Raw genomic sequence first — 15,107 nt, 5'->3', positions numbered from 1 at the left:
ACATCAATATAGCATATAATTAACTTAGATATAATTTGCTATGAACTGTTTTTATTGATTGTGATATTTTGAAATGTGCGGTACGTTAAAATATTTAATTATATGAATTAAGTTAAAATGTTAATTTAAATTGGATTTAAAGACCTGTAATAAAAGATATTTGGTTTTTTTTCCCCTGAAAGTTTAGTTACACATAACATATATTGTTTGAGATTCTAGAAGGCAAGATCACTCATCGTTTTTTTCCTGAATAACTATAAAAACTCCATTTAAGGGTGCAAGGCTACGATCATCATCTGCTGAGCCAACCATCAGGGCTCACAGCTTATCTTGTCTATCCGCTACCTTGGACAGTTTTAATACTCTGCAAACGATTACGCATGTGTAACTGGTTTCTTTTGTTAAGGTATTTAGCTGAACTCTGTGGCTTAGGAGCGACTGCAGTGGGATTTGGTGGAGGTACCAGTGCTTCCTTTCCAACTGTGAGTAGTGCCTGGTTTGTTTCTCTTTCTAAGTCACAACAAAAAAATTGTATATTTTTATTTATGGCTTGGTTGCGATAAACAGTTTGGCTCGATATACTTTGAGGCAATGCATTTTAACTGCTTTGACCTAAGTGACTTCTATACTATTCAACGTGTATATTTTTATTCATTAGTATTTGAAATAGAATAACTGAACATAAAATATTCTGTACTTCCCCACCTATTCAGAGCTTGAATAAGTAGCTACTAAAACAGCCTTCCTTGAGGAAGCAAGCAGCTGTCAAAAGTAGCTTTATCCAACAGAATTCTTGACTAAGGCTAGGCAAATGAGTCTGAACTGTAAAAAAAATTTATGAGTTTCATCCTTTTTACATAAACTGGCTTGTGTGTATTTCAGGGAGTTAAACTTCTTTCATATCTCTACCAAGAGACTCTTAATAACTGCAGCAGTGAGCATTATCCAGTTCTCCTGTCGCTACTGAAAACAAGCTGTGAACCGTACACAAGGTAGGAGCCATGCATTGTCACAGTGATCTGGCAAAATCAGGGGTAGGCAACCTTGGCTCTTTTATGACTTGTGGACTTCAACTCCCAGAATTCCTCAGCCAGCTGTGCTGGCTGAGGAATTCTGGGAGTTGAAGTGCACAAGTCATAAAAGAGCCAAGGTTGCCTACCCCTGGGCAAAATGATGTAATGAATTTCTTAGAGTTCTCAGTTTAGGCATCAGTTTGAGGGGCATATGTGAAAGTGAGGCACACAGATTTTCCCAGTTACTACAACTAAACCATTTTAGTAATCTGATGAAATACATTAATCTTGCATACAACAGCCATTCTAGAATATCTTTTTAAAAAAGGACATTCAATGTTTCATGCTTTAGGTTTATCCATGACTGGGTGTATAGTGGTGTATTCAGAGATGTGTATGGTGAATTCATGATTCAGGTTAATGAAGATTATCTTGGCTTTAGAGGTAAGCTTTCTTTGAAATATTATTTATTAGATTTATATCCCACTTCAGGGCAAAACAAGTAAGGCGCTGTCTACTCATTTTTATCAAAAACAACAATTATTTCTATACGATACGTTGGACTGAGAGAGATAGGGAACCTAATAAGTGTAACAGGTGTGAAAAATATTTGCAACACACATGCCATTCAAAGGAAGTTGCTTGGTTTGTGAAGAACAAATCAATAATATTTGGATATTCATTTTATTTTATTTTATTTTATTTTATTTTATTATTTTATTTTATTTTATTGCTTTAAAACTGTGCCAAAGTGATACATTTCAGAAATGTTGATGTGTTGTACTTTTTTGATACTTAGACAAGCATTATTGGACCCATGGATATGTTTTGATTTCTAAAGAAGTAGAAGATTGTGTTCCTGTATTTTTGAAACATATTGCTAATGATGTATATATTTGTGGGAAAACCATAAACTTACTGAAGCTGTGTTGTCCCAGGGTAAGTATTAGAAGATCATTGATTACTTTGTTTAGAACAGAGGTCCCCAACCTATGGGTCGCTGCTCACTACCAGGTCATGGCCACAGGGCTGCCTGAGTGGCTGGCCAGTGCACACACGCAAGTGCGCACGCTTACCCCCCTTCTGCCCATGCTAGCCTCGCCGCAGCATTAGCAACCCCATTTGCAGAGCAGCATGCTTGCAGCTCCGTTCGTGTGTACGCGGCACAGCCACATATGCGCGTGTGCGCATGCACGCATAAAGGTGCCTGCCCCTCCCTTTCCCACCTGGCCGTCAACCCAGAAAGGTTGGGGACCCCTGGTTTAGAAGTATATTTGAAATCCTAATTCTAGAGCACTTATTTTTAGGTAGATTTTGCAATACTGCCAATTTATTGATCCTGATTTCTGAACAGGTTTAATATTTTAATATATTTACAACTCCTCTTCCCTGCTTTGTATTGCTTCTGTTCCTTTGGAATAAATAGTGTAATTCACTTGCTGTGTTGCAGACGTAGTCATTTCACTCAGCCTCTGTTGTACGTTCCATATTCTGTACTGAGAGCTCAAGCTCATGTTTATTTCTATACTCCAAACATTAGTATTAAGATTGAAGGGCATGAACCTGATGAACTAATGTTTCTCAGTTTTCTTTGAGTGGCTTAAGAAGCAGAATCTCTGCATTACAGAAATCTCTTTCTGTGGTCTTCAGCATTTTTCTTTCTGCTTTGCAGAGGATTTGAAGCCTTTTGAACCTTGCCACTTTGTCAGAACATTTTTACCAATCCTTGTTAGGTGCCAACAACCAGTCATGTTCAACATTGCTGGAGGTTCTGCCTGTTTTTTGCGGTATTATTTTCCCCCATGTATATCAGAAAGAGGTTATAATTGGCATTGGACTTGATAAGTTTGGAAGTTGTTCTGTCCGGTCCTTTATCTTTGCTGCTGGTGGTTCAGGAACTTCAGGCTGTTATAGTAAAGAATTACCAGCTTCTGCGGCTATTCTCTTTGTCTTCCTACAAAGTCCAGTTGCATCCTCTATGTCAGGGGTCTCCAAACTTGGCAATTTTAAAATTTGTGGACCTCAGCTCCCAGAATTCTTCACCCAGAATTCCTGGAGTTGAAGTCCACAAGTCTTAAAATTGCCAAGTTTGGAGATCTCTATTCTATGTGCTTTAGGGATTTCCTATCCTGTCTCCTTTTCTGCTGTGTCTCGTGATTTCCATGAAACCCTGGAGCTCATTTCATTTGCAGGTTCCTAAAAACTATTTTTTTATCTTCTACATTGCCTACTTTAGATTATTTCTCTTAGCTCCTTTGTAATAGAAGCACTATTGCTAAAAGTCTAAGGTTGCAGGAGGAATAAAGCCCATTTTAATATTTTTGCAGCACTACATATGCTGGTCTGATATTCCTGTCCCTCGGATTTCTGTAACGTTCTCTCTCGATGAGTTAAAAGAGATTGAGAAAGACTGTGCAGTCTACGTAGGTCGAATGGAAAGAATTGCTCGCTATAGTACCATCAGCAAGGAAGAAAAGGTAAATATATTTAACAGAATAATTTCAGAATGGAGTATTCCTAGACAAGATTTTTGTTTGAGTGATAACATTTTGAATTTCAAATGTTTTAATTTATTTAATGTGTATATCCTTTTATGGTATAATATTTGGAAATAACAATAAATTATGTGGATTTTCTCCTAGGTTTTGCGCATGGAAATTGAGAAACAGGAGTTAATTGTTCACGCTCGAGAAACAGCTAGCAAAGCTCTCAAAGCCATTACTGGTAATTTATAATTGTCTTTACATTCTAGTTGAGTTTCTTCTGTGTTTTTTCTTGTATAAAAATAGGCGTTTTAACTTTGTTTTTAGATCAACAGATATCAGAAAAAATGGCACTGGATGTAAAAAAACGTGAGCAATTTCAGAAGTTGAAAGAACAATTTTTAAAAGATCAAGAGGTATGTTTTTATTCATATGAAATGTACATTTTCAGTAGTAGCAAAGTGTGTGTGTGTGCGCGCGTGTGTGTGTGTGTGTCTGTCTGTATGTATGTTGAATTTGCCTGAAAAAAATATTCAGCTCAGTTTTAAGGTCTTGGGAAATTATTCTGAAAATCTTTCTGAATATTTTGGTAGCATCGACGTGCTTTAAAACAGGAAGAAATTGATGATGATTTTAGTTATGCTCGGGAGCTCAGAGAGAGGGAGAAGAGACTGAAAGCTTTAGAAGAAGATTTAGAGAAAAGAGCAAGGTAAGCCAATCATAGTATTTCATGTTCAAATTTTTCAGTTGATCACGAGCAGATTTAGTTTAGTATTGATAAGAATGTTTATGCTAATACTAAAAATTTCTAAATCATGTATGTAAGAAAAAAAGAAAAAAGAGGTAGTTTGAAATATGTAGAAATACAAATGCAGCCCCTCTCTGCAGCTCATTAAATGGAAACAGAAGCAGATGCCTTAATGAGTTGCTAGAGAGAAACTGCATTCCTGTGGCCACCTGTTCTGAGACACCTCTTCCAAATCAAATCTGAAGCATTGCATGGTCTAGTATGCAATATTTTTGTCTGTTGAGTTGTCAAACGCAGTGATGAATTCAGCTAATCTAATGGATCATGCACCACTAATCGGAGCAAATAGTTAAAAGAACACAATGTACTTACCACACGCACACTCAAAAGTACTAACTGAAGTGTATTTTTACTTATAGTATAGATAGAACTATGATAAGAGAATATTAATCTTGCCATGTGTGTAGGAGAGAGTATTGTTCCTTCTGAAGACACAGCAACACATGGCATTTATTTTTTAATTTTTTTTTTATTCCATTTATATCCCGCCCTTCTCTGAAGACTCAGGGCGGCTTACAAGCTTTAGCAGTAGCCTTCATTCTATGTATATGCCTGCTTATTAGGGCTTTCACACACACCCCAAGCAACATTATTACAAAGTCAGCTTATTACCCCCAACAATCTGGGTCCTCATTTTACCTACCTCGGAAGGATGGAAGGCTGAGTCAACCTTGAGCCTGGTGGGATGCGAACCTGCACTAATTGCAGGCAGCTGGTGTTACTTAAGGAGGCATTAGCCCACTGCTCCACCAAGGCTCTTAATGTTTTTTATTTTGTAAATTGGCTTATAGTTAGGGTAGATTTTCTGGGTAATTAATTGTACGTTTTGATCACATTATATTACAGGAAACTTCATTACATTGAATTCCATGAACATCTACCTTGCTCATTGATTTTGATCTTTTCGGCTGTATTTATTTTGGAAGTAATGCAATTTGTATTAATCAACTTCGTTAGTTTTGCTGTGCTTTGATAGTATCTTTGATCTAAGATACCAGTGTTGTTTATTTCTCTCTCTCTCTCTCTCTTTCTTTCTTTCTTTCTTTCTTTCTTTCTTTCTTTCTTTCTTTCTTTCTTTCTTTCTTTCTTTCTTTCTTTCTTTCTTTCTTTCTTTCCATTCAGACAAGAGTTAATTGACCATTATACTAAGCTGTCTGAAGATGCAGCTCGTAGAGAAAAAAAAGCTTTATGGAAAATTCAAAGGCATAAACTGGAAACAGCCCGTCTCAATTTTTTGTTAGAAGATCAAAAAAATATTGAGGTACTGATCTTTTTCTTTCTTTTTTTAAAAAAAACAACACATTGAACCTACTTATTACAAACATTAATATTTCTATTTTATATTTAGGACATGCTTGAAAAACTTCCTGGTGGAAAGTACAGGAAAAAAGTAAATATAATTCCAGAACACCAAAGTCAACAGGTTATGCTGGCAGGAGGGCAAGGGAAAGAGGCTAATCTTCAGGTTTGTACTTCTTACATATATGGCTTGGGGCCAGAGTTTGAAGGCTAGTAAAACGTCTAGTAAAAAGAGACATTTTATCGTAGACCCGGTACTTGATAACAAAATAGCCATCTTTACAATTATAAAAAACATTTTATTAAAAAGCAGTTATAACTTTTCCTGTTCAAAAGAGTAAAAATGGGATAACATTTCAATACTACAAAAGTTAAGATTAGTTTGGTACAGAAAACAATGCTTTCAGGATGTACTTTGTTATACTGGTACATATTGCAGTGTAGCCCTATTTGCTCCAGAATAGCGTGTAATAGTATGTAATGTATATCTACACCACTTCCTGGAATTCAAGAAAGTCATGTTTTTGTTTTTGTTTTTTTAGGATGTTGGCCAATCATGATTAGGTGCAATTTTAAAAAAAAAATAAAGGGAATTATCTTACTTCAGATCTTTTCTCCTTCTAGTCGTGATTATTCTATTCAGATTTGAAGTAGCAGTTGTGACTGCTGTTTTAAGTTGCAGTGGTTAGTAAGGAATCTGGGACTTTCTTCATACATGAAGCCTACCATTAAGTCGGTTATTGGTTTAAAGGTGAATGTACCCTTTGGTTAGGGCTTATAGGTTTGTGGTAAGCCAGATGATTTCCATGGCAAATGAAACATTTTTGAGGCCTTTGATAAATGAATGAAGACAATAAGATGAGCTAGTAAATGAAATGATAAAATAAAATTGTATACAAGTAATTTCAGAAACTGCAGGTAAAACAAAAGGATTGAACATGTCAGCTATGTAACTTAATTACATATACATTGTAATTATTTTCCATTTTTGTAATTATTTTCCATTTTTGCACTTCAGGTAACTACTTTAGAGTCTGACGATCAAAAGATTATGGACGTGGGGAGAGATGCAAAATCTGAACTGACAGATTACATTTCAAATGATCAGTCATTCGAATTAACACAGCCCCTAAACGTGCGGCCTGCAGACTGGCCTGAATCTGAAGAAGCAGAAGTTGCTTCTCATACGGCCTGCGGTGATCAGATGGCAACTCTTTCAAAGGGTATGTCTGAACTTGGTCTGAATTTTGAAGATTTTTTGCCAAAACCTCAGGAAGAAATACTCCAAACAACACAGCAGACAAACCTGTTGGATGAAGCTTTGGAAAGTATCAATTCAGACCTTTCCTTCAGTGATCAAAGAAAGGAAAGTAATTCTCTGCCAAAAGAGGCTACAGAAGGAGAAATAGCCTTGCATGCTTCTCTGCAGAATGAATATGATTTTAACACAGTTCTCAGGCCTTCGGTTTCACAAAGCCACATTCAGGTTGGTGAAAATGTTTTCAATGTTGAAAGCAGGAGACCTCGGTGGAACATTCATGGTCACATATCTGATGCAAGTATTAAAATAGGGGGCTACATTCCTCATATTGAACTCTCCCAACCACATTCAAATCCACATGGGCATTCCTCAGACGCACACATCAAGGTTGGAGACTATGCTTCTGAAGAACAGCCTCGCCGGCCTCGCTGGAACATCCATGGGCATGTTTCCATAGCTCATATTCCTGTTGGAGAATATGCCTCTGAGGTAGAGCTTTCGAGACCCAGGTGGAATATTCATGGTCATGCTTCAGATGCTAATATAAAGATTGGTGAATATGTGCCAAAGGTAGAAGCCACGAGAACTCGATGGAACACTGGGGGGCATATTTTGGATGCCAATATCTGTACTGGGGAAAACGTTTCCAAAGGTCTATCTTCTCGTCCTCAGTGGAATGTCCATGGGCATGCCTCTGAGTCACATTTTAAAGTTGGAGAGCTGGTTGCTGATTCTGAGAGCTCAAAGCCTCGATGGAGCATCTTTGGTCATGTATCACAGTCAAGTATTCAACTGGGGGAATGGACTCCTTCAACTGACAGTGATCCAATACCTCATCTAAAAGCAGGTTTTGGTCCTGCATCAAGTTGTACAGTACAGACCTTTCTATACAATGGGAGATTCTCTGATGAGAAAGCAGAAGAACAAGAAGCAACGCCACCTGGCCTTGACTTGGCAAACTTGGATAAAAAGCATGAAGAAAGCTTCGGGGAAGAAGAGCAGGGTAAGTGACATACACCAATATATATAACGATATATAGCTATTAAAGAAATCTGTTGAATTCAGGTAAGTCAAATAGATGAGTGGAAATTGAGTTTTCTAATTCACTGCCCTTATCCCTCTTGTTTCTTTTTAATATGCTGGGCTACAATCCCCATCCCTTTTTGTAATTGGAGCAGTCAGGAGGTCACTTGTTTGGGGAGGTTATATAGCAAAATTAAAGATTTGTCAGGTACATTAAAATAATTACAACTGGCCTGTATTGATACTTAAACAAATCTTAAGAATGTCCCCATTAAATAAAAATAAATGAAAGATGAATGGCACCTCATAGCAAAAAGCTGTTTATGGGAAAAAAACCCAATATTTTTATTTATTTTTATTTTGTTTGTCAAATTTTTATGCTGGCCATCTCCCCTTTAAGGTGACTCTGGGCGGCTTACAGGTTATAAAACAACTAAAAAATGTTAAAATAATAAAACACAGAATTACAATATTATTGAGAACTATACTAAAATTGAACTAAAGGACATGGCTCCAAAAATATATTATCTTGACTTTTCTTACCTTTGATTATTAGGAGAGGTGAAGTTATATATGGCTAAAATATAAAATACTTATATAAAACATAAAAACTGAATACAAAAAGAGACATTTGATTTATGTATATGAATTTTATGTATTTCTTCCTTTCCCCCCACATAATTATTTTTTTATAGGTGGGGATGTAGTGGTCATCCAAGATGATATCGAAGATCTGCAGCCTTTCCCGGTGAGAAGAATCATACATCTTTTTGTACTGTTTCAAAATGCAAAGTGCTGTTGACTTCCCAATCACCACTTTGGCAAAGGCTTTCAAGGTTAAGCCAGCAAGGAAACAATTATATAGAATGCTACTACTACTATTCTGATTATTGTTGCTTGGCATGCTTTACTTCACTGAGCTGATTTTGCTTAGCAATGCCAGCTTCAGTGTGGAGTAATGGAGTCTGATGTCTCCATAAGGAGCAGTTGACCAACAAAGAAAGGGAGGGAGGATATTAATTATCTTCCACTGTCTCTTTTAGCATTAAAAATTGGATTTTCTTCTTTTACAATTAGCTAGCTAGGGGGTTAGGAATGATTCAGAGGCCAAAGGTAAAGGTAAAGGTTCCTCTGCACATGCGTGCTAGTCGTTTCCGACTCTAGGGGCCAGTGCTCATCTCCGTTTCAAAGCCAAAGAGCCAGCATTTGTCCGAGGACATCTCCGTGGTCATGTGGCCGGCATGACTAGACACCAAAGGCGCACGGAATGCTGTTACCTTCCCACTGTAGTGATCCCTATTTTTCTACTTGCATTTTTACGTGCTTTCGAACTGCTAGGTTGGCAGAAGCTGGGACGAGTAACAGGCGCTCACTCTGTTACGCGGCACTCGGGATTCGACCCGCCAAACTGCCAACCTTCTGATTGACAAGCTCAGCGTCCTAACCCACTGAGCCACCGCATCCCTGCATCAGATGCCATATGAGGATGTTAATATTAATATGTTTAATTGAAATTGTTGGTTTATATAGGAACAAACTAACTTTTTTGCATTATGGAAACGGGAAATTTCTGCTTTTATTCCACTATATTTTTATGTAGATTTGAACATTTCAGAATTTAGAAAAAATGAATGATACTACAGAAATATAACAATTGAAGGAACATTATAATGCCAACAGTTCTTTTTCATCAGGTAGAAGAACCTGAAAAATCAACCTCACTGAGTGTTGTGACTCAGCAAACCTCTGTCTCTGAGGTCATTGTGTCTGAAAACCAGGAAGGAGGTAGCACCAGTGTTGCTGTATGGAAGAAAGAAGATGATTACCTGCAAGCCTTATCTAATCAATATTGCCTGGAAAAATATCAGGATCAGTATGAATTTATGTGTGAGTAGTCTCAAAGCAAGATCCATTAAGACAATGTAACTGCTTGAATCAGCCTTTGTTGCTAACTTAAAACTCAAGAGTGGGGAGTTTATGATTTTTAGATCATGGGTGTCCAATCTTTTGGCTTGCCTGAGCTGCATTGAGTGAAGAGTGAATTTGCCTTGAGCTGTATATAATCTAGCATCGCTAAAAAAATAATCACAATGTTAAAAGTTTACAATCTTATGGGACCACATTACTAGCTGTTTGGGACTGCATGCTGTCCGTGGGCTGGTCACGTTTGCTGTAGATACTTTACATCAGTGACCACTACCTATTTAGCCTGGGGAGGGTGAGTTTTTTAAAATACTTTTAAAAATTCTTTTAATTTAATTAATTCTAAAGGCTGCAAGAAAAGAGACTCAATAATAAGTTAAGGTTTAACACGCTTCTTTTTTCATTGTACTGCCACTACAGTACATAAAACTTTGGTGCATGATCTCTAAGTATTTTAGGGCCTGCAAAAATGTACAACTCTCTTAATATCTGACTAAGGTTGTGCAGAGCTGAATGTTATGAGAAATGTGTCTATGCTGGATATTTTCCTGGAAGTTAATGCTCCGAACATAATCCACCCCAAATTTTGTCTGGAACATTATAAACTGTTTCTGGTTTAGGTTTATATTCTGGGGAATGATCCATAAGAGAAAAGGGACAATCCTTGAAAATTTGACTTGCCCTGTCTGACTTTTATTAGGACCACCTCATACTAATATATTCAGTAACATGTGGAAGGTCACAAGTTGTCACCTTTACTGTAAAACGTTGGGGATTTCATTATTTTTCTCGCTAATTTTGAACTCTAAATAAAAATACTTCTGTTGTGTAGAAATGGCGGTTCTCCATTCTTGTAGCTTCATTGGGTCACTTGAGTTTCATAATTCAGGCACTAGAAATTGTTATCCAGAATTCTTGGGCAAAGGTATAGATGTACTAAGGCAATATTTTTTATTGGTGGTTAAAGCATAAATTATGTTTACGTGCAGCTTTTTCCTCCCATGATTAATAATCTAATCATCTTTCTACTCTTTGGCATTTAGTGATTCCATTTAGTTTTTAACTTTTTGGACAGCATTTTACAAATACTTCCATTGCTTTATGGTTGTTATCTATATACTAAGTAGATGGAGAGTGCAAACTACAGGTTGTTACATATTGGTTATTTGATTCATTGCATTTTACCCTATGATAATATTTTAAAATAGTAACGTTTAGCCTTTCAAAATATATTCTACCTGTAATACAGCCGAGCTTCCAGTTTCCCATCTGTTACATCACATGATCCCCAGATCCTACACTTTCCCTGTGGATCCCTCAATACAATCGGCAACAGATGAAACGGCTGTACAACTCAGTGAGCTCTTATCGCTTCCAGTACTGATGAAACGGTCAATCACTACCCCCTTAGTTTCTCAGTAAGTAGTAATGGAAATGTTAAGTCGATATGTAAGAGTACTTTGTTCTGCTATTCACATTGTTTTGTTAAAGACAAACAAATTATCATCTCCCCTCCTTTTATTGAGTCACCAGTATAGGCAGTTTAGTGATTACTGCAGAAACATATGAATGTCGTATCAAATATCATAATAACTTGTATTAGATCTATAAATGTCATAGCATATTTCCTCTTCAGTCTTATCAGGCCAAAGGAATTACATACAAATATGATGAAGAGTTAGGGTGAAAAACCAGATTTATTTGAAAGGATTTTTTTATTTTCAACACACATGCATCCTTATTTGAAAAGCCACCAAAGGATGTTGAACTATAGTAAGTTATTTTGTACAAACTAATTATTAATTCTGTATGCAGCATCAAGTATATATTTAATATACTTCACAGCTTAATTTATGATTCAGTTCATTTTACCTTAGGGTAGCTTATCATGAATTTGTTTCCTCCATTTTACAATGAGCAGAGAATTTAATTATTCTACATTTTAAAATTTGGATCATCTATTTCTTTTTTTTAGTGTTTCCCTTGTGAACAAAGCCATTGTGGATTATTATTTTGTGGAACTGAATGTTGAGAAACATTTTGAAGCATTGAGGCATTTTTTGTTAATGGAAGATGGAGAATTTGCTCAATCCCTTAGCGATTTGCTTTTTGAAAAGGTATTGAACTATATCTATTTGCCAAAATGTAAACCAGTGATAGGTCAGAAAATAGCCATTTCATTGATCATGTTTCCAATGATGGTCAAGAGAAAACAGCCACTCTTGGAACTTTGCATTATAGGAAACTCTGGCACAAGGAGATTTTCTGGTAATAAACAACGTGCTTAACTTCTGCTTACAAGAGATATCCTGCTCAGTGAACTCTCAGTCTCTAATACGCTATTTTCTAATTCAAGCTGGGATCAGGACAGACACCTGGTGAACTTCTGAATCCATTAGTCCTCAATTCCATCTTGAATAAGGCACTTCAGTATAGTCTTCATGGAGACAGTCACTTGGCTTCTAACCTCTCTTTTGCACTGAAATACCTCCCAGACATGTTCAAACCCAATGCTCCTGATGCCCTAACCTGCTTGGACCTACGATACAAGGTGAGATGCCCACGGAACTTTTTGACTCATTTTCTAAAACCATGATTGATTTATTAGAACAGTTGATCCTGAATATTTTCTGATATTATTTATAAATGCACCTTTGTGTTGTTTTTAAACTTGTCTCAAAAGGTTGCAAAATGTAGATTCATATGCAGTGAGAATTATTTTCTTTTTCTTTTAGGTTGACTGGCCTTTAAATATTGTAATTACTGAGAACTGTATGAATAAATATAACAAGATATTCTCCTTCCTGCTTCAGCTGAAACATATGGTATGGACTCTTAAAGATGTCTGGTTCCACTTAAAGCGAACTGGTAAGACTGATTTGCGTACTTCTGCCAAATATTTTTTTCCATTTACCGGTATCTATTTTATTGATCGTGTAATATTTTATTGAACATTATTACATTTAGCAATAATTTGTAAACCTTACATTATATTTATCTTTTTTTTCCTTTTAAATTTGGCTTCTGAAATATTCTCATTTTTAAATAATAACCATGTGTTTTCAGACCCTGTGATTGATTATTGATTGATTGATTAAATATATTTGTTTTGCAGCATTAGTAAAACATGCATCGAACTCAGTCCAGTTTCGACAACTCCAGCTTTATAAGCATGAAATGCAGCATTTTGTTAAAGTTATTCAAGGGTATATTGCCAATCAGATTTTGCATGTCACCTGGTGTGAATTTGGAAATAAATTGTCTTCTGTGGGGAATTTGGAAGAAATTTACAGAACCCATGCAGAATATCTCAACAAAGCAATCTTCCGGTAAGGAAGCTGTATATAACTCAGTGGTCCCCAACCTTTGCAGCTTGGAGGCACGACTTGCACAAGTTAAGCTGCAGCGCGTATGCACGTGTACAAGCCCGCCGCTCATACAAATCAAGCTGCAGGCATGCAGGTCCGCCACTCGCACTGCCCAGTTCCAAATAGACCACTGCCTAGTAGTGGCCTGGGGATTGGGGACCCCTGGTATAACTTACTTGTCTGCGTGTGTTGATCAATAGTTTTCATATAATAAAAGGCTGGATAAACATGGGTTTCCATTATACTGACTTGGTTTAGGTTTATTGCTACTATAATGCAGCAGAACAAATGTATTGTGCATTGATGGACCACAGAAATAGTTGCTTGCATTGAGTTGCAGGAATGAAGAGAAGTTTAGATAGTACTTCAGCTACCAGAAAAATTCCTTTAAAATTGTTAAACAGTCAGTCTATGTACAGTGTGTCCTGAGGAGCAATCTGAACTGTAGCCACCCTAGTGCAGAACCACTTGTGGTTCTCTTGGAAGTTTTGTAAATAGTGTACATTACTCTGTTTTAAGAAAAGGAAATTGACCACTAGTTTAATATTATTACTTTGTTTAAATCCTAGAGCCTGTCAGACGATTGATTGATTACAATAATTTGTATCCTTTTAGGATAATAGGTCTCCCCAAATGGCTTATAGTAAAAGATAAATAAAAATCAAATAAATATAGTTAGGATCCTTTGCACAAGTGGTTTCTTTCCCCAATCCTCTTTGTATTTGGTTCCTTATGGTAATGATGACTCTATGCAGAGCAGGGAAGAGTTGAGATTTATGTCAACCCTTCAAGCTAATCCAGGGTCAGAACAGACTGGAACTATAGTTTATTAAGAAAGGTTATAGCAGAGTCCTAGGATCGCTGGGGATCACCCAGGCCTTCTCTGGTTCTCAAAAGCCAAACTGTTTTCGAGTTGTTGAAGATATTTGCCAAATGTAAATCAATTACACTCTTACTATTTTTTATTTGTTAAAATTTTGGGGGGTTTCATGAACAATGGGTTAGTATCTAATGGGGTTAGTATGCCTTTTTACATGATTCAATAATAAATACTCTGTGAATCAATCCATTTTAACTCTGAATATGGTAAATGATAAATATATACAAAAGCTTATTTTGAGTTCTCTAATTTTTAAAAGTGGGAAAGGGTTCTGAAAGCAAGATGTTTAAGAAACAATGAACTAGTCTGACTTCCTTTTTAATATTTTCTTTGTTTCCAGACTTAAGGCATATTTTTATAACTGCTGATGCATAGTTTTAAAATCTATTGCAAAATTAGAGGGATTGCATTGCTGCCTGTCAGTTAATTTCACATTGGTATCTGTTTAAAATATATCTTTGCTTTTTCCTTGGCAGGGGATTATTGACTGAAAAGGCAGCCCCTGTTATGAATATAATTCACAGCATCTTTAGCCTCATTTTAAAGTTCCGTAACCAGTTAATCTCTCAGTCATGGAATTTTGATAGCAGCAAACAAGTGGCTGTTCACCCTAACTTTGGATTAATGCAGCAGTCCTATAACACATTCAAATATTACTCTCATTTTCTGTTCAACGGTAAGACTTGCCATGCAATTTTTCTCTGTTAGTCTGAAAATCAAAATGAAACTCAAGCACAGCATAGTTAACTAATCTTAAGATTACATTACGATCCCTTTGAAATTAAGGCTAATTAATGTATCTGTTTTCTTAGAGCAAACCTTCAGGGAAATGATAATTAACATTCTGTATTTTAAGGCAGGGGTGCCCAACCTGTGGGCCACGGCCCACTACCAGGCCGTGGCATATTGGCCACTGGGCCACATGAGTGGCTGGTTCGCGCTCGGCTCGATGAGGATTGTGGGTGTTCATGGCCCCACTCATGCGAGGGCATTCACATGCATTTACCCCTCCCACAAAATCATCCCTTCTTTTCCCCCTCCTCCACTC

General features: G+C 36.7%; 1 protein-coding gene across 2 annotated transcripts in view; it reads left to right on the top strand.

Annotated features, from left to right (window-relative positions):
* The window catches only part of TUBGCP6 (tubulin gamma complex component 6), a 30,995-nt gene that overhangs the window by 11,564 nt on the left and 4,324 nt on the right, over positions 1-15,107 (top strand). For both annotated transcript variants that reach the window (XM_083365435.1, XM_083365434.1), the window contains exons 7-25: positions 407-482; positions 883-992; positions 1,366-1,457; positions 1,813-1,952; positions 3,341-3,490; positions 3,656-3,737; positions 3,824-3,912; positions 4,090-4,205; positions 5,427-5,565; positions 5,653-5,769; positions 6,622-7,867; positions 8,584-8,636; positions 9,583-9,775; positions 11,061-11,229; positions 11,787-11,928; positions 12,168-12,362; positions 12,547-12,679; positions 12,927-13,140; positions 14,536-14,735. In XM_083365435.1, coding sequence (XP_083221561.1) covers positions 407-482; positions 883-992; positions 1,366-1,457; positions 1,813-1,952; positions 3,341-3,490; positions 3,656-3,737; positions 3,824-3,912; positions 4,090-4,205; positions 5,427-5,565; positions 5,653-5,769; positions 6,622-7,867; positions 8,584-8,636; positions 9,583-9,775; positions 11,061-11,229; positions 11,787-11,928; positions 12,168-12,362; positions 12,547-12,679; positions 12,927-13,140; positions 14,536-14,735 — 3,656 coding nt within the window. The remainder of the gene's footprint in view (positions 1-406; positions 483-882; positions 993-1,365; positions 1,458-1,812; positions 1,953-3,340; positions 3,491-3,655; positions 3,738-3,823; positions 3,913-4,089; positions 4,206-5,426; positions 5,566-5,652; positions 5,770-6,621; positions 7,868-8,583; positions 8,637-9,582; positions 9,776-11,060; positions 11,230-11,786; positions 11,929-12,167; positions 12,363-12,546; positions 12,680-12,926; positions 13,141-14,535; positions 14,736-15,107) is intronic.

The sequence above is a fragment of the Vipera ursinii genome, assembly GCF_947247035.1.
Source record: "Vipera ursinii genome assembly, chromosome: 6".
Taxonomy (NCBI): domain Eukaryota; kingdom Metazoa; phylum Chordata; class Lepidosauria; order Squamata; family Viperidae; genus Vipera; species Vipera ursinii.
The sequence above is the reverse complement of the archived record's forward strand: the minus strand, read 5'-3'. Positions and strand labels throughout refer to the sequence as shown.